Source organism: Equus przewalskii, chromosome 13 (genome assembly GCF_037783145.1).
Source record: "Equus przewalskii isolate Varuska chromosome 13, EquPr2, whole genome shotgun sequence".
NCBI classification, from domain to species: Eukaryota; Metazoa; Chordata; class Mammalia; order Perissodactyla; family Equidae; genus Equus; species Equus przewalskii.
Genome location: NC_091843.1, coordinates 30,855,575 through 30,883,105, shown reverse-complemented (window position 1 = coordinate 30,883,105; position 27,531 = coordinate 30,855,575). Strand labels below are relative to the sequence as shown.

General features: G+C 40.4%; 1 protein-coding gene and 1 long non-coding RNA gene across 5 annotated transcripts in view; one reads left to right on the top strand and one right to left on the bottom strand.

Moving 5' to 3' along the window:
• LOC139075090 (uncharacterized) overlaps positions 1–22,086 on the top strand; it is a 55,761-nt gene extending 33,675 nt beyond the window's left edge. Inside the window, exons 2-6 of the long non-coding RNA XR_011525138.1 lie at positions 3,555–3,808; positions 9,589–9,684; positions 13,295–13,455; positions 14,590–14,725; positions 17,523–22,086. This is a non-coding gene — a long non-coding RNA (uncharacterized lncRNA). The remainder of the gene's footprint in view (positions 1–3,554; positions 3,809–9,588; positions 9,685–13,294; positions 13,456–14,589; positions 14,726–17,522) is intronic.
• GRXCR2 (glutaredoxin and cysteine rich domain containing 2) overlaps positions 1–27,531 on the bottom strand; it is a 38,992-nt gene extending 11,461 nt beyond the window's left edge. Inside the window, exons 1-6 of one of the 4 annotated variants that reach the window (XM_070569321.1) lie at positions 27,190–27,531; positions 26,424–26,468; positions 22,120–22,155; positions 19,241–19,332; positions 6,552–6,734; positions 1,168–1,562 (exon numbers count right to left, since the gene is read on the bottom strand). In XM_070569321.1, the coding sequence (XP_070425422.1) occupies positions 1,168–1,503 (336 nt within the window). In that variant the 5' untranslated portion in view covers positions 1,504–1,562; positions 6,552–6,734; positions 19,241–19,332; ... (1 more) ...; positions 26,424–26,468; positions 27,190–27,531. Of the gene's footprint in view, positions 1–1,167; positions 1,594–6,551; positions 6,735–7,083; positions 7,650–19,240; positions 19,333–22,100; positions 22,156–26,423; positions 26,469–27,189 lie in introns of those variants that run through there. The other 3 variants (XM_070569322.1, XM_070569323.1, XM_008513865.2) reach the window with 3 other exon arrangements.

The window sequence follows — 27,531 nt, the reverse complement described above, 5'->3', positions numbered from 1 at the left end:
AATGACCATACTTTGGCTTTCTCTTCAAGCTTGTGGTGAAGACCCGATGAGGTAGTACGTGATAGCACTTTATAACGCATAAGTCACTCCACTAATATGACGGGTTGTTCATTCCGGCCCCCTTTAATACCAAAAAGAAACCTGGTATTATCCTTGATAAATGTGGACATGCCCATAATTATACTTTTATCAATGGCAGCAAGGCCAATACGTTTGTCTGCTATAGATGTATTATCTGTTCCCTTAGGAAACTAACAATAAAAACGATTAGAGAGTAATTATCTGAATTTTACACTTTAAAGATGAGAAGATATCCTGGTGTGCTATTCATTAATAACCTGGTACATTATATAGTTGTATTTAATCTTAAAAAAAAAAAAGGGCATTCATGGTCCCACTGGCAGAGAGTGTATACACATCTCCTATTAGTTTTTGGAAATCAGTGAATATTTTCCAGGCTCTTCTAGCTTAAAAGAAAACCATGCCTCGGCTTTTGATTATCCATGGTACTGGGGAAGATAATTGAAATTCACAGATAAAATACATGTTTCAATTGAACTATTAACTCAAACTTCTTCCCCATGTAACATTTCCTCTGGTTGATTTGCTTTTCACCATCTCTTCCCAGGACTCCAACTGCCCGGTGTTCATGCTAATGAGCAATGGAAAGGCAAAATAAATATATAAATAAACAAACATTTTTTAAAAGCAGGCAGCAGGAGGGAGACAGGAAATAAAACAAGACGTGGATAAACCGCAAGCTGAATAATTGGCTGGAGCAAAATGAGCACCTTCAAACACTTAGCTCTTTCAGGAAACAAAACAATTCGTTGCCACATAATTTTTGAAAACGGCAGTCTGGCAGCCTGAAAACCACTGCATCTGTATTTAATATACTCGTCGAGATAACCCAGCCAAAGACCCAATTACAACTTATCACCTTGGATGGAATTTGAATACTATCTATGCTTATTGCATTTTCCAATAAATAGTCAACAAGCATGTTATTTTTGTCCCAGAAATATTATTCTAATAGCAGCTTCCCATTCGGTGCCCCTGTAGCTCTGGCTGGTACCAAAGCATGAGCAAATACATATTGGAAACATTTAGGTGTTTCTCTAAACACATTTTAGTTCTTAAAGCTTATACACCATGCACAATACCAACCTTATGGTCATTCGCCTTGTAATCATTGAAGAAAGGTTGGCTGCCCGCCAAAGTGTAGGCATTGCCCTCTCTAAACACGCTGATCCTTTGAGCAGTCAGCTTCGGGGAGCATGGTCGCGGTTTGGGGGCTTCCCCTGACCCATACACACCATCCATTGGTTCCAGGGCCTCTTGGAGAAAACTGTGAGGGTATTCCTCCTTTGGTGACTCTAATTCCTGCCCATCCTCAAAGACCTGCTTCAACACCCGGCCGCTGTAGGAGGAGGAGATTTTAAATCGTACTTTCCGGGGTTTGCTGTCACTCTTCTGGTCCAGCTTCTTCTCAGGGTCCTCCATCAGCAGATATTTCACCCTGTGGTTCCCAGGCTTCAGTGTAGCCAGTGAAACTTGGGGCTCTGAGGAAAAGGCATTTTATTTTCTCTCCTCCTGCATATAATTAATTCAAGTCGGTCCTGGGGTATGCTCAGTTTACAGCAACTAACACCCACACATTAAATATTGATAGGTCTCCATGCAAAGGCAGGCAGTTGTGGGTTCATGGAGTGGATGGAGCATAAGACAAGATTGAGTCCCCTCTGAATCCCGAACTCACCCGTAACTTCACTCCAACCCTGGCTTTTCTTAACCTGAGCATGAGCAGGTTTCTTTAGACTGAACAAGTATCAATTCAATAAAGATCAGTTGCTCAATCGGTTAGCAAGTGTCCTGTCATTCTTACCAACAACTATGACCTAGTGAACATTTAATCGGTGCCAGAAATTTTTACATGCATTATCCTACTTTGTCCTCACAATAACCCTACAAATGAAAGTATTATTAGCCCTGTTTTACAGAGGAGAAAGTGAAGCTAGGAGCAGTTTCCCCATTTGTCTACTCTGTTACAGCTAAATAAAGGACAAAGCAGAGATTTGAACTCAGTTCTATCTGACTTAAAAACCCGTGACTAGTCTGGCAAGCGGAAAGTTTTCAAACTGTGTCTCATGGAGCCCTAAGACAGGAGGAAGCCATGGTCCTGGATTCTGGGCCTTTTACCCTTGCATTAACCAGAGCAGCTCTACTTTATATCTATTTTATATTTAAGATCTCATTTGCAAGCACAGCGCTAGGCCCCACTGCCTACTGTAGACAACACCTAGTTAATGCCCAACACTGTGAGCCAGTCACAGGGACGAATATCAGAGAAGCGTGAGACAGGCTTGAGAATGGCTGTCCTACACTCTAGGAAACAGATCTAATGCATATGAAATAATAGCCTCCTGCTTAGGGAGCAAACTGTCTACTGCTGACTCTCAGAATAGAGATTCTGGGAAGAGAGTGGTCCCTAAAGAGACGAGGATGGAAGAAGGCTTTTAAACGAAAGGGTCCTTGGTTTGGGTCTAAAAGAACCGGTTGGATTTGAGGAACTGAAATGCTGGAGGTTAAGCCTTTCTCCTTGTCTTTGCTGATGACATCATCATTTACTCAGTTGCCCAAACTGACTTCTTTCATATTCCTGCAGCCATTCCTATGAATTCTGCCACCACCCTGGCCCTAGGTCAAGCCCTCATCACTTCTGTCTTCAAAGTTGCAGTTGCAGCAGCCTCCCAATGATTTCCACGACCATCCACAAGTCCATTCTCCACAGTGACGCCAGGGCGATGTTTCCAAAAAACAAGTCTGCAGATGTCAATCTCTTGCGTAAAAAGTCCTTAATTTTCTGTGCAGCAGGCAAAGTTCCTCAAAACCTAACCCTACTTCCTTCCCATACTCAACCTCTGTCGCTCTTCTCAGTGCTGCCTGGAGTTGGTCTTCCAGGCACACTGACAAGCTCACCTATTTCTCAAAACCACAGGTGTTTGTCTCTTAGCCAGTACTCTGTTTCCTGATTGAAATGTGAAACTTCCACTCCTCCTTCAAGTCACACCTCAAATGTCACTGCTTCTGGGAACCCTTCCCACCTGTCCCAGGGAGAAGGCCATGGAACTTTGGACCTACCACCTTTAAGTGCTTCTTGCTTTCTCTTACCATTCCTGTGTTCCCCTCCATTAAACTGTGAACACCTTAGAGTCAGAAGCTGCCTTTAACATGTCTCCATCCCTAGTGGTGTTTATCAAAATGTCTATACATTATAGAACTCAGTTAACAGTTGTTGAGTGAATAACTTCCAGGTGAGAAATCAAATAAGAAACTTTTGGAACAAGAGTTGAGCACATTTTGGGGAGAATAGTGAAGAGTGAAGATCAGAAAGTTGTAAAAAAAAGTCTACATTTCTACTAAGGAGGGATTTCACAGTTATAAGGCCCCTGTGTAATCAATGCAAGGAATAAGTTAAACAGAGAGAGGTGGAAACAGCTTTTTAAAAAAAGAAAGATATGCTCTTCATAACATCACCACATATGTTCCTCTAGGTTCGTGAGGATGCAGAGCTGGCCCCGTTGTACTATGAATGGATTACAGGAGGCTGAAACATGGATTCTGAAGCCCTCAGGACAGCCAGATGGAGCCCCAGACTTCCAGGTGGTCACTTCTGACTACATCAGCCTCATTCATTTACTCCAGTGTATGGAGAAAATACCGTTATTTTCTATGTGTGCCATGCCATGAAAAAGATTGGAAAGCCCTAACTAGAAGAATATCTTCTTCTATTCATCCCAGGAAACAGGTATTAATAAGTGACTGATAGACTATCTTCATCCAGAAGGACCAGTGAGCTGACTCCCACAGCTATTTGTCAAATGAGCATTTTCAGTTGCCCAAGGAATGAACACCGTTAACAAAGGTAGCCTTTCAGAAGGGTAGACTTCAATCAGAGCTTATGCACTGATGCATTTTGCATAATCATGTCTCTGCCACCTTGAATATTGTTAAAATTAAGTTCAAATTATGAAAATTGTCAAATTATTATTATAAAGCCTTATAAATCTTCATATCCTTGAACCTCACTAGGAAAGAAAATAACTGCATAACTCAGAAGAAATAACATCAAAACATTCACATTGGTTGCCTCGGGATGGAGGACTCTGAATGATTTTTTTCTTTCCCAGTTTCATTACATTTTAATTGTCTATGATAAGCTTATCTTACTTTGATAATCAGGGGAAAAATAAATGAAAAAATTTCATTCCTTTCGACTCAATAATTTCTCTTAAGGAAACAATTTTTTTTTTTTTAATTTTAAAGTTGGAGCAAAAGTTGATTTGATTCGGGCAGCACCAAACCAGGAGTGGTTAGGAGTGCTCCACCAACAGGAGCTCTGGGAGAGACTTTTATAGCGAAAAAGTGGAAGCAAAGTAAGGAAATTATTGGTTGGCTATAGCTTAAAGCCTTGTTGGCTGTTTGTGGTTGGTTGTCCTTAGCGTTTTGATTTTATAACCATGAGGCATTTACAGAGTTAGATTTTGTTTTGCTTATGTAGGCCACCACAGCATTAGAGCTGATTCAGTTTAATGGCCTCTTTGTTTAATTAATTTAATAGTTCCCTCCTTTTGGTCATCCTCTCATACGTGAGAGATTGACCAAACATTTGGTATTAGCACCACCCTCAGTCAGCATCAAATTAAGTTGCCCTCGTCTCATTGTGAAACTCATAAGGTGTGATGTCAGATCCATGGAAGAATTGTTTGTGCCATTCATCTCAGTTCTGTTTCTCCAAGCACAACGGGGCCTTATGATGGACTGCTGATGGCTTCAAACATGTGTGAAGACCTTTGAGAGAACATAGCACACCAGGGAGACTACAATGATAACTATTAGGAAGATAATACCAAGAGGCTTAAATATACTCCTCAGCCAGGGCCCCATGAACCAAACCAGCTGGTATCAAATAAATCAAAGAATGTACCGAAAAGAACATCAATTTGTTTTAGCCAAGTGGCTTGTTTGTTAATTCCTTGTATTTGTTAAAGTACCAGAGATGTTGATCCAGGTACAGCAGGAGGTATTTTCTATGGCACAGACTTCTCCTTGTTCAGCCAATAAGTAATGTAAAGCAATTTTATTATTTAAAACCACTTTAGCAAGAAAGTCTAGGGACTTTTCTTGTGTAGCTACAACCTTATCGGTAGATTCAGCAATAGTTGCCAGAGTTTAAGGAGCATTGTTTTGGGGACAGCCCTGGTGACCTAGTGGTTAAATTCATCATGCTCCACTTTGGCAGCCTGAGTTCAGTTCTCAGGCATGGGTCTACACTGCTCTGCTAGCAGCCATGCTGTGCTGGCAGCCCACATACTAAAAAATAGAGGAAGATTGGCATGGTTGTTAGCTCAGGGAGACTCTTCCTCAGAAAAAAAAAATTAGCATTGACTTCTCATGCATTAACAGAGAGAAAAAGCAAGTAGCAAAAAAACAAAAGTAGGGGCTGGCCCAGTGGCCGAGTGGTTAAGTTCGTGCGCTCCGCTGCAGGCGGCCCAATGTTTCATTTGTTCCAATCCTGGGCACGGACATGGCACTGCTCATCAAGCCACACTGAGGCAGCGTCCCACATGCCACAACTAGAAGGACCCACAACGAAGAATGTACAACTATGTACTGGGGGGCTTTGGGGAGAAAAAGGAAAAAATAAAATCTTAAAAAAACAATATTTAAAAAAAAACACAAAAGTAATAAAGCTTTCATATTGGAGATAAAGATCTTGATCTGTGATCCTGAAAGAGCTATCCACCCCAAGATGCTATCTGCTTCAGGGGAGGAACCACCCTAGTCTATTTTAATTTTAGATCTCTAGCTGGTGTGCAGTTTCAAGAGTCTGGAAGAGCCCTTTTTAATTGGAGGGTGTGGACCCAAGGTTCAAGTCTCTGGAGTTTGCCTGCCATCTGGGTAGTAAGGAGGACTTGGTATGATCTCTTCCAAGGAGATTCAAGGCAGTCTGTGTTCTTAGCAATTCCAAATCAAAAAGGTGGTAGAAAATTTGAAACATTAGTTTGGAGAGTTGTAGACAGATATTTGAGGAAACTAGAATTCAGGATCTAGTTCAGTTTACAGATATATAACAGAATCTCAAAACAATGAACAGGACTAGAATCTGATATCCACAAGGTAGTGTTATAATTTTCTATGAAACCTAATTTTTTTCCTCTACCATCGCCTTCATTTCCATCAGAGATAATCACAGTAATACTAATTTGTTTGCAAAATAAGTCTAGTCTCATTAAACGTGGCCTGATTATTTACATAAATGCAGCAAGAATAGCAATTGATAATATTGGTGCTTTTTAAATTTGCTTTTCTGGAACTTTTCATGGGGAATCTTAGATTGGACTTTTAAAAGCCTCTCCAGCCTAAGAAACCAACCCAAGAACTCACTATCAGACTTTACTTGGAATACTTATAGATGTAGATGAATTCCTCTCTTCTTAGGGGTATCCTAAGGTTCCTGGGCCTGCCAGGAAGTAACCTTCATTACTCACCTGTTAAGCTGCTGGGAACCCTATAAGCAAGGTACCAGGCTGGTTTTTCCAAGAGGTTTTTGTTGGCTCCATAAAGTCAATCTTAGTCCTTTAAAACTCCTGGTCATATCTGATTTTATGCATATTCTCAATTATGAAATTCCAGTCAGCCTTAGTAATATGACCAATGTTTCCAATTGTGTCCTGTTATGAGGAGAACAGATTTTTATTGAATTTATGGAAATAACTATATTGCCATGAACATAAGAATACTCAATAAGTTTCTGGATTCTGGAGGGATCAGAGAGGGAGAAAAAGTAAATGTTTCAATTCTGTTTACAAAGGTATACTGTACGAAATTACTGTAAGTCACGGATAGCTTAAGAGAAAAAGGTTTCCTTAGATCTGGGGAAAAAATACATTAAGGAACCAGCAATGTTTTAAAGAAAAAGTTGTAAAAATTATAATCATCCTCATAAGTTCATTCAATCCCATGTTATTAATTCTTGTTTTGCTTAAATTCAGTTTTTCCATTAGTTCTGGAAATTCTTACCTGGTTCAGTTTCATGACCTTAAAATTAGCAGAAACCTATATTCTAGAATACTTGTCAGAGTCCTTTCCATGAATCCTTCTGAAAATGAATCACCTTTGGAAAAGCATCAGAGTAAAACAATAACAGTGTGTGAATGGCAAAGACTTTTAAAAAATGGCCATGGTTAAAGATCTGATGAGAGTTCATTTGATAAGGAAACGTAGTTATTCCTGTAGCATACAATAATTTTGGATGACAATTGTACAATGAGATTATTGATAAATTTCTAGAAACTTTAAACAGTTTCTGGAATACCTAATAAATAAAGAATCTCTAGAATAACTCTGGGAGATCTCAAAGTTATTTTGAAGTCAAAAAGACTGTAGTTAGAATTTGATTTGGGGAAGTTGTTAAAATGTCAAAAGGTTTGAACATTTGACTAAATGGGATCTCAGCTCATTATGAAATAATACTTAACAATCACAATAGAAAATTTTAAAGGCAAATACAGAAGGTTACATAGTTGTGAATAAAACTTAGCTCTTTCGTTGTTGAGAAGACTAGGTTTTCTTAAATAATCAAAGACCTGGTAAAGACAAAGTGAAACACAGAAAATTATTTTGGTAAGACATAAAATATTTTCTTTCCAGGTAGATTACCCAAAAGGTTAAAAAAAATTCACAATTTTTTATCAAGGACAGACCAATATTCCCAGAAAATTTTATCTTTTTAACAAAGAGAAAACCAAATTCTAATTTTGTACCAGTGTATTTTTCATATTAAAACTTATTCCTTATGGGGCTGGCCCCATGGTCAAGTGGTTAAGTTCACGCGCTCTGCTTCTGCGGCCCAGGGTTTCGCCAGTTCAAATCCTGGGCACAGACATGGCACTGCTCATCAAGCCATGCTGAGGCGGCATCCCACATGCCACAACTAGAAGGACCCACAGCTAAAAATACACAACTATGTACCAGGGGGCTTTGGGGAGAAAAAGAAAAAATAAAATCTTTTTTAAAAAAAAGACTTATTCTTTAAAAACTTAAATAAATCCATTCCCATTTTATTCAGCTTGAGCACACATAAAATTCCTTTTCCAAGATTCCTTTTCCGCAAACTTTCTGCAACTTATTTTTAATATCCATTCAGATTTTGACCTATGTTTTTCTCTTTCTCATTCTGGAATGACTGGTTGTTCTACTTTCCTTATCTACTTTTCATACCACAGTTGTTTCCTTTCACCTTTTTTATTTCTAAGTAGTTTTAAAACTTAAAAGTTTTAAAGGACTCCATAAAGGAAGCTATAGACATGAGTCTACAGAAGCTGAGTGGGGCTGTTGAGGACAGGACATTGTGGACATCACTCATTCTTAGGGTCACCAGAAATCAGAGCCAACTTGACAGCACATAGCAACAAAGTTTTAATTACATGTACTGATTAGAATTCTTAACCCTTAGATTCATTTATTCCTCATGAAAACTAAGAAGTAAGCAATTGTGGACTGTCTGTTACATTAGCATTTTGTGGATTGGCAAATTTATAAATACACTTCACAATTTCTAGAAGTATATTCTTCCTCATAGTAAAACTTTGAATGTGGCACAGAACATACTTATTAACAGACCCAAATATCTTTAGTTCCTCTCTAAAAAGCCAAAAGTGGATGAACTTATGTACAGTAATTAAAGTTTCAATATTCTATCTTATTTGGAAATGATCTAGATAGTCAATGAATATCCATCATTTAACTTATCTCAGAATAACTTTAAGCTTTCAAGTTACCAAAAAGATTTTGGAAACTATTTTTAAGCAGACATACCATAAAGCATAATTATTGTTGAAAAGTTCATTTATAAACTTTTATCTTACGTGTATTTAATTTACTTGTTCTTAGCAATTATATTTAGATTGCTCATGAAAATTTCATGAGACATTAAACAGTTAACCATTATCTTAAGTTCTCTTTCCTGCTGACAAACTCTGTAACAAAGACAGCAGGAGCCTATTTGACTTTCTGTAAACCTAGGTAGAAGAAAAGTAGCATATTTAATGCTGATAACTCTAAAGACATGCCTGCTTTAATTAAAAATTAGAATTATTTACTGAAGATTATCTTGGATCACACAAACTTGAAAAACATTTGGGTTAGTTTCTATATTTCTGAGAGTAAACTTGATTTATATAGATGCTTGTTTGTCTCTAATCCACTTAAATAGAGCTTTTACAAATTACTTTTGGCAATACCATCCAGAGATAGAAAAATATCACACATCTATAACATAGACAGACACTGAGATCTTATAGCTTTTGTTTTAAAATTTGAGTCACGAGACAGATATGATAATGCAAAACTCAGTAGTTTATTTAAAAAAAATCAATTGGAGCCAAACTGAGTTTCTGGCATATAGAATAGGTCAAGGCTACCTCTCAGATGGCTGAAGCTTTTACTTAATATTTGTGGAAAAGACTTTAAAGAGTTTTCATTCACCTAATTTTCAAATAGCTTCTTTTTTTTTTTTCTGATCAGAATGACCTCCCTGAAGTTTGCATTTCAAGAGATGGCTCTGGATTCCTAGAGAAGACCAGGTGGAATGTTTACATCTCAAATGCACAGAGGAACCATGTAAGTTTCTCCAAGAAGAGTTTTTTTTTTCCCCCTAAATCCATACCTTATACAATATCTGCAAGCCTTTTGAGATGAATAAGGGAGGTTTGGGATTGGTAAAAAGGATAGGTGGGCTTTGAATTATTTCTAGAGCTGAATTTCTGTTCTTGTAAAGACTCAACTTGTAAGACGAGTACAATTGTCTTTAATTCTTCAAAGAACTGGTTTGCAACCTGAATGACATCAAGAGGCTGGCTCAGCCATCCAACTACATTATCCTCACTTTGCATCTTTGTCAGAGAGAAGATCTTCAACTAAGATGGAAATCTAAAGCTTCCTACGTTTTAGATTTAGAGCTGTGTTTGTTTGGAATATTTTGGTACATCCTTCCACATTGACTTCAGAATGTTTTTCTTTTCTTCTGGGTACATAGTTTCATTTTAGCTTACAGGGGAGAAGGTCTAAAAGTTCCTATCAGGCTCTGAATATCAGTTTTCAATTTGGCCAACTTCTGACCATAGCGCTACCTTAAAAAAAAAAATCATTTCAAATATCTCGATCAGGTTTAAGCAGGACAAACAGTAAATATTCCAGGCAGTATTGAACAACCTCAGGGACACAAAAGGGGTCCCCAAAGAGGGTGCAAAAGGTACTACCGACCTAAGATCCAGAGCCACTCCCAAACATAACCAAAAGAAAGAAAGACTTAGACAATTCCCCTAAGAGCTGACGGAGTCCTTAGGACCCTAGCCTCAAATGGAGTGCAACCCACATTTCTGCCCAGCCGTATTTTTGGGTCCCCAACTTGACAGTTGCCAAGTCAAGTTCTCAGAACACAAAATGAGACAGATAAGAAGGCGCTAGCTATCCCTGGGAGAGAAAGGATAGATAACTAATGCTTTTTCCTGCCAATCCAAATTTGGAAAGGAAGGGACAACGTGAAATTTTACCTTCCTCTCTCAGCCAGGCACCACAGATAGACATCCGGGAGAGCTGGCTTTGGTAAGAATTCTTACTCTGTGCTAGCTTCTGCCAGTTTTCCCAGAATGCCATCTGCAGGCTCCAGAGTGAGTGGGGTGTCCCAGTGGGTCTCATCCTGCTCACCAGAAGCTGAGGCCTCATGCTAGACCCAGTCCAATTTAAGTCAGAACCAGTCTGACCCCAGAACCAATCTGGTTTCTAAGATGGACCCAGTCCAACTCCAGCAGTTTCTGGAAAGAAGCGCTGAATTAAAGTCTGAAAGCTCATAACACAAAAGCCAAAGCCAGGATCTGAGAGGGGCTTACCCACAAACTTGAGAGGCAGTGAGAAAGCGTTGAGCTCAAGGGGCGCAACGGGTACCTATACATGGTTGCTCGTTGCCCCTGGGGCCTGTTGGGGGTCTCGTTCAGTTTACTCTTCTATTACCAGAACTGTTCGAAGATAAACTGAGGCATATTAACATTTTTAAGAATTTACTTGAGCAAAACTTGATTTGAATCAAGCATCGCAAAACCAGAAGTGGTTAGGAGCGCTCCCAAGGAGATAATTTTAATGGAGAAAAATATTTATATAGATAAATGCATTCTCCATAACATCATTCATAAAAGGAAAAAAAATGAAAACAACTTAAATGTTCAACAGTAGGAATTCCACAATAGAAAGATCATTTTTAAAAGATTTACAAAGAGTTTGAAATAATATGGAAAAATACTTAGGATACAAATTAAGTGAGAGAAGGTATAACACAAAATTTTTTGTTCTGTGATGTAAAATTCACTACGTAAAATGTACAGGAGAAAAAGACTCAAATACATTAAAATGTTGACAATGGTTCTGTCTGAGAAGGTGATTAGGGATAATTTTTATTTTCTTTTTCATGCTTCTCTGTATTTTTCTAAATTTCCCATAATGAGCTACTGTTGATTTTAATATTAGGGAAAAAAGCATTTTTATAAAAAACGTAAACTGTGCCTAACATTTTAAAATACAGATGAATTTATGTAATTGGCTGGAGAAAATTTATCTTCAACCTTTGGCCGTATTTCCTCTGGCTGAATTCAATTAATAAGAAATCATATCATTTTATTGTTTAAAAAAATATTTTCCACACCATTTTAATACAAAAAGAAGTGACTTTAACTTAAGTCAAATTTAAAGTAGAATCATTTATTCAGAATTGTATCCAGTCACAGAAAATTTCAATGGGTTATTGAAAGTAGGGATGACTTACATCGCAAAATCAATTAATTTATAAGCCCATTATGGGGCTCATTACTTTTTAAAAGCTCTGATGGACACCTAACCAAGTGATTAGACTTGCTGTCCCTAATGGTGGGACAAACTGACCTTCTGTGTCTCCTAATGTCATGCTTCATTTACAGATAGGGTGTCCAAACCAGGACATTCTCGATGGTGAAAGGCACGATTTACAGTTACACTGGGACAGGAAGCAAATCAGGAATAAATGAGCACCCATTGATGAGGCATTCTGGCCAAAAATGTTTAATATTTATCTAATCAAGACTTTAGACCCAACTTTTGGTTTAAGAAGTACAGGAGTAAAAGGATGAGCTAAATGACCCCAGATGAAACAATTAGATGGACAAAGTCACGGTGTGGGACATCCAACAAGCAAACTGGTCTCATCAAAAAGTCAACATACTGGGAAAAAATGTTGGCCTGTGAGAAACATTCTAAACTTAAAGATATATAACCAGATTTAATATATGAACCTTGATTGGTTCTGGAGAAGCTTGACTCTAGAGTTGGTATCAATCGGAACTAGAGAATCATTGTTAATTTTCTTAGGCAGGATAATGCTATGTGATTATGCGGGAGAATGTCCTTTTTGTAGAAGATACATGCTGAAATATTTAGGATGAAGTGTCATGGCGTCTACAATTTATTATGAACAAGTTTATCCCCCTTTTTACATACATATTTAAATATATATGCATATATATGAAGTAAAAAATGTTAACGATTCTTGCTGGTTGTTTATTGTACTATTCTTCCATTTTTTTATGTTTGAAATGTTTATAATAAAAATTGGGGGCAAATAATGCTCTTACAAAAGTATTCATAGATATCTATGTTTGCTTCTGTGCATTTTGATTTAGACCCTAGGGTATTCTGAATCTTCTTAGGAGTGGAATTTTTATCCTATCCTGTCTGATGTCATTTACTGGACTTTATTTTTATGTGTACTTTGGGATTTGGGAGATTATATTAGATGTGTGTCTTGATGAAAGAAATGTGCAATTATTGCAAATTGAGTATGAACATTATCCTTTAGCGATCTTTCATTTCTAATCAGAGTAGGGCTTATAAATTAAACATATCCTTTTAATCTGCTCATACATTACTACACAGAGTGTGTGTGTGTATGTGTGTGCATGTGGGTGTGTTTGTGTATTTAAACCTCGGTCTGGCATTTCCTTTTGAAATATGTTATGGCAGAAGATTATTATAGTTATTGATCATTTGTAGAGATTTTTGAGAGTCGAGGGGACTTTATAAAAAAATGTGTAAAACAAAATATAAATTTACAGTACCCCCCTGCTCGATCACCAACCACAATAGAAATTTCCAAGGCAGTGATTCCAGAGACTATCATATCTCAAGTCACCATTTTTTTCTTTTCAAGGTTGTCTAAGCTCCCTCAGGAATGGGTTTTTCATTATGGACCTAGGTGACATGGGACATAGTCTGGTGGCTTGTTCCACTTGTCTCCGCCCATGGCGTGGGACAATCTGCTGAAGAGTCCAGCACATCCAAACTGTGGGATCAAAGGGATCTGATTAGAAGGTGAGATGTTTTCCCCCATGCCATCATTTCCCAAAGTATGACCCACATAGCTAACAGTTATTTCTGGAAGAAGAAAAAGTCCTAATAAAATAAGTTTGGGAAATGCTGGATTAAGCCAATTTAAACTGACTTCTTTACTGCAGCACTTCTCAGAATCTTAAATATCTGAATGTGCTTTGTCAGTCTCCACTGAGGGATTCACCAACATATAGTGCCCACAAACTCTTTGTATTGTTGGAGTTCTATTTCATGAGACCAGTGTTCTGAGAAAAATAGTCTTGGAGATGCTGTTCTAAGATGCGTTCCTGCTTAAAAATTCTCCCCGCCTCCCACTCTCATCCTCTTAATAGTGAAAAACAGCTACTTCTTATTGAGCATTTGCTATATATGAGAGAGCTATTTCCAAGATAGGAAAACTGAAAACTGAAGCTCAGAGAAGTTAAGTTATCTAACCAGGGTCCCACAGCCATGAAATGTTAATTGTTGTTTCACCCATTTCTCACCCCAAAGTTCATGCTTCTCACCATTAATGATTCTTTCACATCATCACATTGACCACTTGGGAAGAAAGAAGTCAATTCCTTAAAAGTGGGACAGGAAGTGATTTTAACTCATCTAGTCATAATCTAAAACCCATAACAGACTTCTGAGTGTAGGATCAGTGAGGCTCTCCGTGGCTGGGATGTAACTTAGTTACCTGTGCCTGTCGTTCTCCACACTCTGCCTCAGAGGAGACCTCACAGTTTGCTTGGAAATTTAACCGCTTGCATTATCTGTAAATCACCAGAGTGGAGAGAGTGGCCATCTTCCTTGTGGCTTAAAATGCCTTTTCCTCGTTGCCTGTGAGCAAAGCTGGCACAAGTCTTTGTATCACAGGCCAGAACTCCCACATCAGAGTATAAAGGGGAAGGTTCCCAGAGGACCCAGCAGAGGGTGAGCGTAGTGGAAAAACTTCACACCTGCCAGAAACCACAGGCCAAAATCTGCGGCTTCGTTAAAAAATAATAATCACTTGGGATTATTCTACCAGTGCAAAGACCCTGTCCTTGTGGCCCCTGGTTTGCCGGCTAGAGAATAAGGAACTAATTTTTCTAACTCTTGTCTCCCTTCTGATTTACTGTGTTTTCCTATCAGGCGGGAGGTGAGAGATCTCATTCACTGCAGGACGGTCCTAAATTTTCTCCATCCAGTGCTCTCCAACGGGAATGTAACATAATCCACATATGTATCTTCAAGTTTTCCAGTAGCAACATTAATTAAAAAGAAACAGGTGAAGTTAATTTTAATAACATTTATTTAATCCAACATAGCCAAACCTTTATCATTTCAACACGTAATCCAACATAAGAATGGTATTCATAAGATATTCTTCATTCTTGTTTTCCTACTAAATCTTCAAACTCTTGTGTGTATTTTACACTTAGAGCCTCTCAGTTAGTTCACTGAACTTTCAGTTAGAAACATTTGTTCTGTATTCAGGTTTCATAAAATTTATAGTCCACAAAGTAGATTCACGTACCCAAGTTGTTCCGATCATGCTTAAAAGTTTTCCAAAAACTGAACTGAGCATCAGTTTTAAAATTTATGTGTAAATTAAATTAAATTAAAAGTTTAGTTCTTTAGTCACATTAGCCACATTTCAAGACTTAATAGCCACATAGGACTTGTGGCTACCCTATGAGACAGCACGGCCAGTGCGAAAGTTCTTAATGGAGCCAGTAGTGCCCCTTGAGGGGCATTATGGAAATGTGTGGAAACATTTAATTTTTAGTCCTGAACTCACAATGAGTGGATGCCACAGATATTTAGTGGGTAGGAAGCCAGGGATGCAGACATCCTGCAATATGAAGGGAAGTCCCGCACAACAGAAAATGGTCCCACACCTCAGGCTCCCGCATAGGTAAAACACCTGTTTATAATTATCTGAGCCTAGACCCTGTTTGTTAGTTTATTTATTTATGGTCGGAGTGGGAAGTTGGCATTAATATACAAGACATTTTGGGAGACTGAAAATGCATATAAATTAAGGGAAGTTTGTACTTTATTTTGTTCAGAGCTCTACCAAGAATTGTCTGCCATTTGGGAAAATTCCTTCACAGCCTGAAATGCTGCTCCAGTGTCAGACAGCACCTGTACCTATGGCACTCACAGGGTCCCAGACATAGGCAGAGCATCTGACTACCTCGTGATAGCTCCTGGGGAGATCACACCCAAACATTTGCTAGTAAAATACTCAGTATTTTATTATCCATTACTTTCTCTTTAAATTAGAGCAAGGGTGTTGTGTTAGTTTTTGAAGGTATATTTGTAAGAGGATTATTTAATCTACTAGTTTCATCCCAGAATAGTAAAGGAGTTTTATGAAATGTTATGGAAAGCATGCATTGTGTCTGATGGGTTGGGAACCACTGCTCTAGGAGGAAGCGTGGCTAGTTCAAGCCAGTGAAGACTGCCACCTGCAGGGAGGAGAGCGAACTGAGGCTGCGTCCCAGAACGCACTGGGAGGGGACGCTGCTGAATGACTCCAGAGGACAGGAAACAGCTGCTTCAATTAAACAAATATGCACTTTGGACCTTCTGAGTCGAAAGCGCTGTGCTAGAAGATAGGGCTACAGCAGTGACCCGACAGTCACGCTCTGCTCCCGAGGGGCTCACAGTCCAGTGTGGGAAAGTGTGTGGATCTGGGGAAGTACATCAGGTCAAATGGGCAGGACTACTTCCAATCCACTTCAAATCTCTCTGCTAGCCACTTGTCCAGGTTAGTCGGGCGAGAAAAATCTAACAAGAGTGCTAAATTTTCTGCACATGTATTCAACCTTTTTCATTACGCCAACTTAAGAAATCTATATAAAAACGTACACAAGTAATACATGAAAACATGATTTCCATACATATGTTAAAAAACATAGTATGTTTTTTAAACATAAGTGAAGTTATTATATATACACATATACATGTATATATACACATATACATATGTGTGTATAATATGTGTATATACACGTATACATATATACATATACACATATGTATATATATTATAACTTCATTTATGTTTAAAAATATATATTAATAACTTTATAACTTGATTTTTTTTTATTTAAAAATACATTTTGGAGATCTTTCCATGTCAATACATACAGATCCCCTTCATTGATTTTAAGATGCTGACCTAATTCATTATAAAGAATTTATTCATTCTTCAACAAATATTTATTAAGCACCTACTATATGCTTGAACCTATTCTAAGTGCTGGGGATATAGCAGTAAACAACAAAAAAACAAAAACAACAAGGCAAAAACCCCTGCCTTCATGGAGCTTACATTCTAGTGGAGGGAAACAGACAGTAGACTTCATAAATAAGTCAATGATACATAGTACATGAAAAAGTGATGATTGCTATGGAAAAAAGTGAGGTGGGGTAAAGGGCTTTGGGAGTACTAAACTCAGAGTGAGGTGGATTGCAGTTCAGAACAGGGTGGATAGAGCATGCCTCACTGAGAAGCAGTCTTGAGTAGATGAGGGAGGCAGCTATATGGATGTTGCAGGGAAGTTTTCCAGACAGCAGGAACTGCTAGTGCAAAGGCCCTGAGGTAGGAATGTAACTCATAGGTTTAAGGAACCCCAAGGATGCTACTGTAGCTGGAAAGGGCAAGAGTAGAAGCAGGAAGTCCAGGTCAAACATGGTTGTAAAAATCTATGAGATGATAGTGTCTTATTATCAGGATGGTAGCTGTGCAGGTAACGAGAACTGGTCAGATTCTGAATATATTTTGAAGGTAGAGTCAACAGGATTTACTGATGGTATTCATGTGGGGAGTGAGAGAAAAAAAGAGAATAAAAAATGATTCCAAGATTTTATCCTAAGCACTGGAAATACTGTGCTACATTAACTGAGATGTACCATAGTTGATGTAACCAGCTCTTTATAAACTAACATTTAGGTTATTTCTGCGTTTTCTCTATTATAAATCGTCCTGCAAAGTTTGTCCTCTCACATGCATCTTTGTGAGCACCCTGTTGGGTTTCCCACTAAACAATTTCACCGTCTCTCCCCTTTGGAAGGAGCTGATCCAATCCACCCACCAGAGAGGATAGGCGTGTGCTCGGGACATGCAAAGGATCAGCTAAGCATGAAGGAGAGGAAATATTTTCTCCATTATATTTTCCTTTCCTGTATTGTCCCATTCCCAATTAATATTGTGCATTACAGAATCAAATAACAGCTAACATTTTTGAGCACTTAAGTGCCAGGCACGGTGTTAAGCGATTTACAAGCATTATCTCCCTTTACCCTCATGACAACACCATGAGGAAAATTGTACAGACATATAGATAGATAAGAAGTAAAAGAAGACCTTGGAGGGGTCAAATGTGACCTCCAAGGTCACAGACACAAGTGACGAAATTTGGGTTTTAACCTGGACAGTCTGGTCCTGGAGCCCACGTCCTCAACCGGCTGCACTATGCAGCATTTAAGTATAAATAAACTCCTACATTATCCCTGGGATTTTTTCCTTGGGACAAAATACTTTCAATTCCATTTACTGTAAGGATTATGCCTGGCCCCCCAAGAGGCAATGCAGGGTAATGCAAAGAGCACAGGGTTTGGAATCAGCTCCTTCTGGCTGTGTGATCTTGGGTAAATTGTTTAACCTCTCTGAACCTCAGAGAAGCGGCTCAGGACCCTGAGAAAATGAACCATAGCACAGCTAATTTTCTACAGGGACTTGTGAGTATAAAAACCTCTAAAGGTTTTAGATCCAAGTGTTCTGTTTGTGGCTGAAGACTGGCAGCGAAGTCCAGAGCTGCTACTGGTGAAATCTAAATCGTTCTCTTCACTCTTGGAGGTCCGCCAGCTATAAATCAGTTTCCTCTGAAACTCAGCGTCCTCCCTATCTCCCTGATTCGTGACTGACTCCCTATCCTGTGGCAGAGCTGCCACTGAAGTCACTAAACGATTTCAGGGCAGTGGAAACAGGATTTGCCTCAGAGTCAAAGATGAGCACTGTAATCTCAACTCCATCCATAGAATTGCTGTGTGACGGTAACAAGCCCTTAGCCATCTCTGGGCCTCTGTTTCCCCATCTCTAAAATCATCAGTTGACTGTCTAAACTCTAAATTCACTCTCAGAATGAACATCCTACAGCTCTATCTCCAGTAGTGATGGGAAGGAAGAGAATGATGGATATGGCGAACATGAAGAAGCTGGCCTCCTACCTCTATTTATTGATTTGTCAGAGGCCACAATTGATTGTCTTTCTCTGGAGTAGACGCACAACTGTTATTCATGCAGGGAAAGCCACTTTTTGCCCAAGGAAACAAAATGTTCTGGGAAATTTCACAAAAAATGGCTCTCAAATTGTCTAAAGAGGCACCAATTCACATCAAGCAGAGCATCACATGAAGCCTGAGTTCCAAAACGCTGTCTGTAAGTACTTCCCCCGTATGAAAATTTTACAACACTTCAGAGACGTGTCCTGGGCTGCTTGGTTTAACAGTCAGTCGGTAAAGGCCGCAGAGCATGTGGGACTGGAGCTGAGTTCGGTCTGACTAACTGCACACCCCCGGAGGGGTGTGTGTGTGAACGTGGGGCTCTGCCCAGAGGGGCACTACGTGCCGAAAGCAGAGCTCTGGGAGGCTTACATCCTACCCCTCTCCCAAAACCTCGCCACCCTACCCCGGGCCAGACTCCCAGAAACACACACACACACAAGGCCCACCTCCACCCCGCTCCTGAGAACCATCACCAGTGAGGAAAGACGGGGTGACAGAAAAAGACCTGGAGTTGGTGCCAAGAGACCGGGGTTCCGGCCTGACAATTGGTGGATCTTGACCCTGGAAATGGTCTTCTCTGGGCCTTAATCGCAGTATCTGTAAAATGAAAGAACTGGACTTGAACTTGTTAACTTTGACAATCTACAATTCCATCATGGGAAGAACACCTGCCTGAGCCCCTGAGGAGATATTCTGGCTTTTTGCAGTCCCTACCAGGCTCTGGTACCTACAGTTTTTGTCTGTTCTGCACAATTTCCCAAACTCCTTCTCTGAGGATCTCTTCCCCTGCCCCATATGGTCCTGGCAGGAAGCACAAGACCCTACCGCCTAGGCCAAGTGATTGGTTCAGGGTTGGGCAGGTGAATGCAAACAGAATGAATCACATGCTTGCCTGATGTTTCTGCTACCTATTCCTGGAGACCAAGCTGCCCTGAAATTTAATGGCTTTAAGTGACAACCATTTTATTCTCCCTCATGGTTCTGTAGCTGTGATTTCAGTCATCTGGAGGCTGGACTGGACTGGAACATCCAGGATGCTTCATTCACACCCAGCGTGCTCACCCACGCTGCTTGTTGGTCCTGGTAGCAGCTGAAGGCTCAACTGGGTCTGTTGACTGGAGCATCTCACTCTTCTCCCATGGTCTCTCCATGTGGCTGGGGCTTCTTAGGGCATGCCACTAGGGTTCCAAGAGGGAGCATTCCAAGCAGGCAAGTCTCAGTTTGCCAGCAACTTATCAAGACTCTGTTTACATCATGCTTGCTAAAGCCCCATCAGCCAAAAAAAGTCGCACCTCCAAGCTCAGAGTCAGAGGGATGGCATTACACAACAACATGAGTACCAAAAATCATGGTTCTTTGGGAGCTACCAATTAACCAATAAATTTCATTTTGTGCTTAAGCTGATTCAAACTGCTGTCACTTGTTGCCAAAATACTCATGACTAGTCAAAAGATCCAAACTCAATTCTTGTCCTTACCGCTGTGCAGAGAAAAAGTTACCTGAGCTGAGATTCAGTTTCCTCATTCTTAAAATAGAGATAATACTCAATTCAGAGTATAGTAGGAAAAGTAAGTAAGACAAAAGTCCACAAAACATTTTATAAAACCAAATGTACTATACAAATAAACACATCATGGTGATGATAAAGAAGGAGAAGTTGAAAGTTTCAATCAGTTCAGTTTGTTAGTCATTCAATACACAGTCATTAGATATTTACTGTGTGTACAATGCTACTACAGATGACTGACTGTGTAGGTGGAGGAGATGGCCAAGACCTCAAAGAATTTAGAGTCCAATAAGCGAAATAGGTATGTACATATATAACATTAACCCAGGGTCCAAAAAAATGATGCCTAGAGAGGAATAGATAAAGCACTATGGAGAGGGATGGAGGGAATCCATCATTCTGAGCTGCATGGGGCAAAGGGGACATCTTAGAAAATATGGTACTTAACCCAGAACATAAAGAATGTGTTGGCTTTTATACACATAGAAGAGGCAAAAGGCATTCAGGAGAGTGGTCACTAAATAAACAAAGGCTAGAAGGTGTAGAGTAGGTGCTTAATATTTATTATGTGTGGATGGATAAATGAACCAATGGTATTCCAACAACAGCACATAGTCCAATATTCCTGCAGTTAAGGGAATATGGGAGGGCATGGTGAGAGGAGTGGATTCAGGCTACATTATGATGAACCTTGAATACCAGCCTAAGAATTTCAGTATTTATTTAAATAGGAGTCATTGAGGCTTCTGGAGTGTAATAGAGACAAGATCAGAACTGTGTTTCACAAAGATCAGTCTGGTGGTAATGTGGGATGAACGTGACAGTGATGCTTAGACTTCCCTTTGCAGAAGTGCCCTCCGTCTCTCTCAGTCTATGGAGTGTCAGTGGGCCTGATACTCCTACCCTCTCAGTCTACTCCAGCAGGGGTCAGATGATTCCACTTGGCCAATGGGAGCATTTCATCTCCCTGTATCACAGTGATTGGTTCAGGCAGAGGCACCTGACTCAAGCTAGGCCAATGAAATTGTCTCCTAGGACTTTGGGTGGAAGTGTTGGAAAAGACACTCTCTTTTTTCCCCCACTGGTATTGCTGATGTGGTATTACTTAAGCCTGAAGTTATGGTAACCAAGAAAGCCTGCTGAGAATGAAGCAAACAGGGGAGAGAATAGAGACAAGAGACAAAGGGATCAGTGACCAATGGCTTCATCTGAGTTCCTGGATAGAGCTGCCCTGAAGGTAATGCACCCCTTACCCTTCAATCACGTTGGAAATGATCCAATCACATTCCCATTCAAACTCTTTTCAGTCTTTTTGTAATGAAATGATTGCAGGCTACATATAGTCAGGCACAATGTTAACCCCTTAACAATCACTAATTCATTTAATAAACATGTTTAAGTGCCTATTATATGCCAGGTACTATTCTAACACTAGAAATAGAGTGAAAAAATAGCCAAATATTCCTGGAACTTACATTCTAGAGATGAGATGAGAGCAATAATGGGGTTGGAGCAGGACCCTGGAGGGCATTATAGGCCATTTTAAGGATCTAACGTCCCTTCTGAGAGACAGGAAGCCATGGGAGAGTTTTGAGCAGATGCTGATGGATCAAATGTGGGGTCATGTAAGGGAAAGAAAAATGTTGGGGGAGACTTACCTCTGTCACGTCCTCCTTCTCCCATTTGTAACTGTAATTGCCTTGCAAGGCAGTGAGCTTGATGTGCTTTCCTCCAGTCTCAGAGGTCAATTCTATAACAATCTAACCAAGACCTTTTTTAAAAAGTTTTTTAAATTTAAATTTCTGCTCTAGAAATCCAGGAGGATAGGAATGGAAAAAAAAAAATGAAACAAACTTACCAGGAACAAAGTTTCCTACCTGAGACGTCTCAAGGAAAGCTGGATTTCCTGGGACCTACAGAAGGAGGAGTGAAAGAAGCTCAGGGAGTAACTCCTGGGCAGCAGGTGGCGGAGTAGGTGTCGGTTCAGAATCCTAGTGGGTTTCTTTGGCTGATGAATACTGAAATGCTCTGACACTTTTTTAGCTTAAAATAGGAACAATGAATAAGAAGGGATCTTTTAAATCTTAATAAAAGCAGTATTAGGGAAGAAAATTGAACCTATTGTTTCACAAACAGCTGGATCTACTGAAGCAAATTCAGCATGTATTTCCGAGGGTTCCTTTCAAAATATGCTTAATTATAATAAGCAAAAACTCTAGGGAGGCGAACTGTAGGGAAAAGACCTGGGGATTAGGAATAAGCAGATCTGGCTTCCAGCTCCAGCTCTATGACAAATCATTGACTTCTGAATGCCACATTGTAAAATATAGATTCGAAGATCAATCACGGTTGTTGTGAAGTGGAAGAAAGACAATGTGCATAGTAACGGCAGAAGCGGAAGCACTGAGAGCTATCACATGCCGGCACTGGGCTAGGTGCCTGATGGGCCCTGTTCTAAGGTATCTGGAAGATGTGGGGTAAAGTTGGGGCAATTGGAAGAAGAGTGCTTCGATTCAAATCCCAGCTCTGGGTGACCGTGAGCAGGTTACTCACCCTCTCTGCACTCAGTTTCCTCATCTGCAAAATGGAGATTATAATGCTTCTTACCTTATCAAGAAGGTTATCAAGAAGATTAAATGAGGTATTATATGTGAAGCACTTAAAGAGTGCCCAGCACATAATAAGCACTTTATAATTATTAGCATTTACTGCCATCACTTGTAATTCTCATAACAAGGCTATGAGGTGTGTGGTCTTCATTACTGCCATATTATAGCTATCAAATTAGGGTGATTGAATAACTTGGCCAGAGTCACATTGCGGGTAAATAATGAACATCACCAGTAAAGAATGTGGAAATGTTCACTATTTGTATGTTAGTATTTAAAAGGGATTGAGGGATCTTTTGTGTTTTTCCCTACTGTTGAGCTCATTTCAGGCACGGGGCTTCCCTGTTCTATTCTTCAGCTGAGATGCTATTAATTTCTATCCCCTTACAGCTGCCTACATCCAAATATCTGCTTTTCACTCCCATGTCACATTTTCTGAGAAGCCTTTCCTGACCTAAATCAGTCCTCACCACCCCCCATAGAGTACTGCCTATAACGTTACCCTGTTTTATTTTCTTCACAGAAGTTATTATTGAGCATGCTCATTTGGTGGTTGTTTACTGCTTCCTACTAGAATGTAAGCTCCCTGAGGGCAAGGATTTTGACTGGCTTCTTCTTCACTCCATCCGCAGTGCCAAGACTAGTGCCTAGCACATAGTAGATGCTCAATAAGTGAAAGATGACTGACTGACTAATAACAATTCTCTCCACCTATCTGAGCCTTCTCAATGAAGCTTCATTTTACTTCTTCTATAAATCTTTTTCAATTAATCTTCCATCTTAGATCCATGAGCAAACAACCAAGGAGTTGGGATAAGTATTCCTGCTCCCTTTACTGCCCCTCCATCAATTCCTCTCTCCCTCAAATTTATAAACTAACAGGACAGTACAATCAGACATGATTTTCTTCTCTCCCGGAGGCTGGTGCTAAATTGTGAGGATTAACGAGATTCCCATTACTCTCACTCATTCTAAGTGTCACACCGAGGCCGAACCAATATTGGGACTCATATTGTACATGGAAGTTCATTTCATTCCTACGCTGTTGTACCTGCAAGCAGAGTCTCTGTCAAGTTTGTTTTAATAACAGGGTTCCAGAGGGAAAATGCCAACTGAATTCATTACTAAAATAAATCGAAACTACGCAAGCAGGCTGGAGGCGAAGAGGCAACCGAGAAACTTTATCTTCTCAAACTCAGGGGCCGATCATAAATTGACAACTAGTGAAATACATGCTGTCTCTCATTGGAAGATAAGATTCTCTTGGCCCGCACCCCAAACCACAGTTTGACCTTTGCGAATCTAAATTATTCTCTCCATTAACCAAGCAAAGAGGACCTTATTGCTCAGGGATTTTCTCTTTCTTTCTTTCCAATAATTTCCCCTCATCCATAAAAATAATATAAGTATTAATAATGACATAATAATATACCACATCTCTACTGTTCACTGTTGTAAAGTCTGGGATACGGTGGTGACAAGTAACTCCACTTCCTATCTGCACTCTCATGGAAGAGACAACATAAAACACATATAAATGAAGTCATTATAAATTGTGATCAGTGCCATGGCTGAGAACGAGGGACCTACTTTAGATAAAGCAGATAAGATTTAAGCTAAGACTGAAAGGATAAGAAGGTCAGTCATGTGAAGTGTGTGTGTGTGTGTGTGTGTGTGTGTGTATACACATGTGCATGCCCTTGGTCATCAATAGCCGCATCCTGGTTCTGTGGATGAGGAAACCAAGGCTCTGGGAGGTTATATTTCCTGCCCAAGGTCACTCACTTATTAGAAGACAGGGTTTTGAAACTCATTTAGTCTAACTCCGAGTTACATGCTCTTTCCGTGGTTCTATGGCGTTTCTTGCTTAAATCAGAGAAGATGAAGGACTGACACTTAAGTAGGGGTTACGTTCCTTGCCCTGGGTGTCCCCTGCATGTTGTGGTGACTGCTGAGTGAGGTTGCTGGGGGAGCTGAAGTAGCAGCTGTGGGTTTGCAATTTGGAAAAGACCCTGGCTCGGCAACAGAGGGGAGGAGTGAGGAAAGGGGGACTGAAATGAAGGGAAGACAGGATGGCCAAGGACAACTCTACCTGGAGAAATGTGACTGACAGGAGGCCCGAGGAAATACATGGGAGATACAACATAGTAAGACGGAATGAACATGAGGCCCCACATTCACTCCTCCTTGGAGCCCACCCTTTGGGCAGTACAGAGATACTGGCTGAATTTCGAAGTCCATTTCCTAATTACCCCTCAGGTCCCATAGGCAGGCTGCTTTTTCCCATTCTGTCCTTTATTCATTCAAAAAGCATGTATTGGGTGCATTCTAATGCTAAGCATTGACAATTGCTTCACATTAGCATTGCTTAGCAAAAGATGAATGAATGGTCAGTGACGGTTTTGTCTAAAATAGGGTTCACCTCTGACTCCCCAAGTCAGCCAGTGAGTGTCCCAGCCACAGGCCCTAATGAGTTCCACTGTTGAGTGCCGGTGTTCTCCCAGGCATTGTGCCTCCTGCAGAAGTACAAGGTGAATGACATCGTCTACCCACCAAAGCTCAGGGCCAAGTGAAGTCGACAGATGGGTCAGTGGACAGTTACAACCCTGTAGGGCAAGGGCTGTGGGAGAGAGAAGTGCAGGAGGCCATGGAAGCTGAAAGGAGGGTTCTCATCTCTGACCAGGGGTCAGGAAGGCGTCCTGGATGAAGTGTCCCTCCTTTGTTCATTCAGCAAATGATTCCAGAGCCCCTATTATGTGCCAGGCACTGCTCTAGGTGCCTGGGGTACAGTGATAAACAATAAAACCCCTGTCCTCGTGGAGCTGACATCCCATTGGGAGGGAGAGACAATAAACAAATAAGCAAATAAGTCATTTAAATCACTTGCTCGATGGTGTAGGTGTTTTGAAGAACACAAAGCAGAGTGAAGTGAAGGAGAGTGGCAGATAGGCAGAGGAGCTACATCAGAGCAGGTGGGCAGTGAAGGCGCTGGAGAAGAGCCCTAAATCTCAGAGGAGCCAGCCCTGCAAAGACCTGGAGGAGGGGAATTCAAGGCGCAGGCCAAGAAACTGTAGGGAGGCCAGTGTGACTGGAGTGAAGTGATCAAGGGTGGAGGGGACAGGAGATGAGGTGGGACATACAAGCAGGACTGGTCCACGAGGGCCTGGTATGGATTTGGGATTTTATTCATAAGGCAGTGGGAAGCCATTGATAGATTTTAAGAAAGACTCTGATAGGCTCTGATTTACACTTTCAAAAGGTAACTCTGATGAAATGGTTTGTTAAGCACATAGACTGTGAGCATTTACCTTTTTTTTAAAAAATAAACTTTTAATTTGGAATAACTTTAGATTCATAGAAAAGTTACAAAAATAATACAGAGACTTGCTATATCCTTCACCCAGTTTCTCCTATTCTGAACATCTTACATGGACGTGATAGATGTGTTTCCTGCCCTAGTAGAGTCTATAGCCCACGTGGACATCAGAAGAGTTCTGGTTTTAGAAGCATGCTATAGACCAAGGAAAATCGAATAACTATCAGAATGACCTGTTCAGAGATTTATTACTAACCTGGTGGAGCTAGCGATTAAAGGCAACTTGATGTTGATGGATTGGCTGCAAATTGAGCACAATAATAGGGAGTGCCACGCACGAGATTATATCTGGGATGGGATGGGTGGCCACTCCTCTTCTTGGGAAAATAAGCCTCCTGTCAAAGGTGGGGCTTCCAGCACAGCACAATTTAATCAGAGGAAACCAAGTTTGGGGGCAACCTCAGCTGTGTCTACACCTAAACATGCAGCTGTCTTCATAACCTGTCTTTAGTGCAGTATCTCTTCCCTACTCTTTCCTGATCATTCCATTTGGTCCAAACAGGGATTCAAAGCTTAGGGAATCCCTTGGTAGGAGATCTTAGACCGAAAGATAAAAATCTTGATCCTCCTTAAGAAGATTAAAATATAATGGGAAACATTATTGAGCTCCTACAGGAAGCACAGCAGATAAAGATGAACAGCTCCTCAACTGCATCCTCCCAGCAGCAGAGGTAAAGAGCAATGACAAGTGGCGCTGGGGTCACAGGATTACAGTTATGCTCTCGACCACCTGTGAGAGACTGCTTGAGGCAGTCAGACCACTGACCACCTGGTAATTTTTGCTTCCTTGTCCTAATGCTGCAGTCTGAGAAGCAGTGGTCACTTTTAAATAGTGGCTTGGAGACATAGTATTTAGGGTCACCAGGGGTGTTTGGTCAAAATGAAAACCCTAGGTCCCTCTCCCAAGCCTCCTGAATCAGAATTTCCAGAATCTGCATTTTAGGTAAGTGGTCCTGACCCACCTGAAACCTTGACAGCTGCTATCCTAAGAGCTGTCTGCCTATCGGTGGATGGCTGTGAAGAGAGAAAGGTGTGGGGAAGATGCAGACAACCGGCAGGATGGCTTGCAGGAGGTGCCAGATGGAGGCAGGTGCAGGGGGCCAGTGCCCACCACCATTCCTGTGCTCTCCTTTCAGGCAGAGCATGGTCCATTTTTGGTCATCTTAAATGGTCTGTGGGTGTTCTGTAAACCCCTCTAGTTACTCTTAATGTTTGGCTTGACCTTTCTGAGGTTATCGTCTACCTTGATTCTCTAGGGCCCTGTGGGCCCAGAACTTCAAAAGCCAGAGATTACTCTCAACACT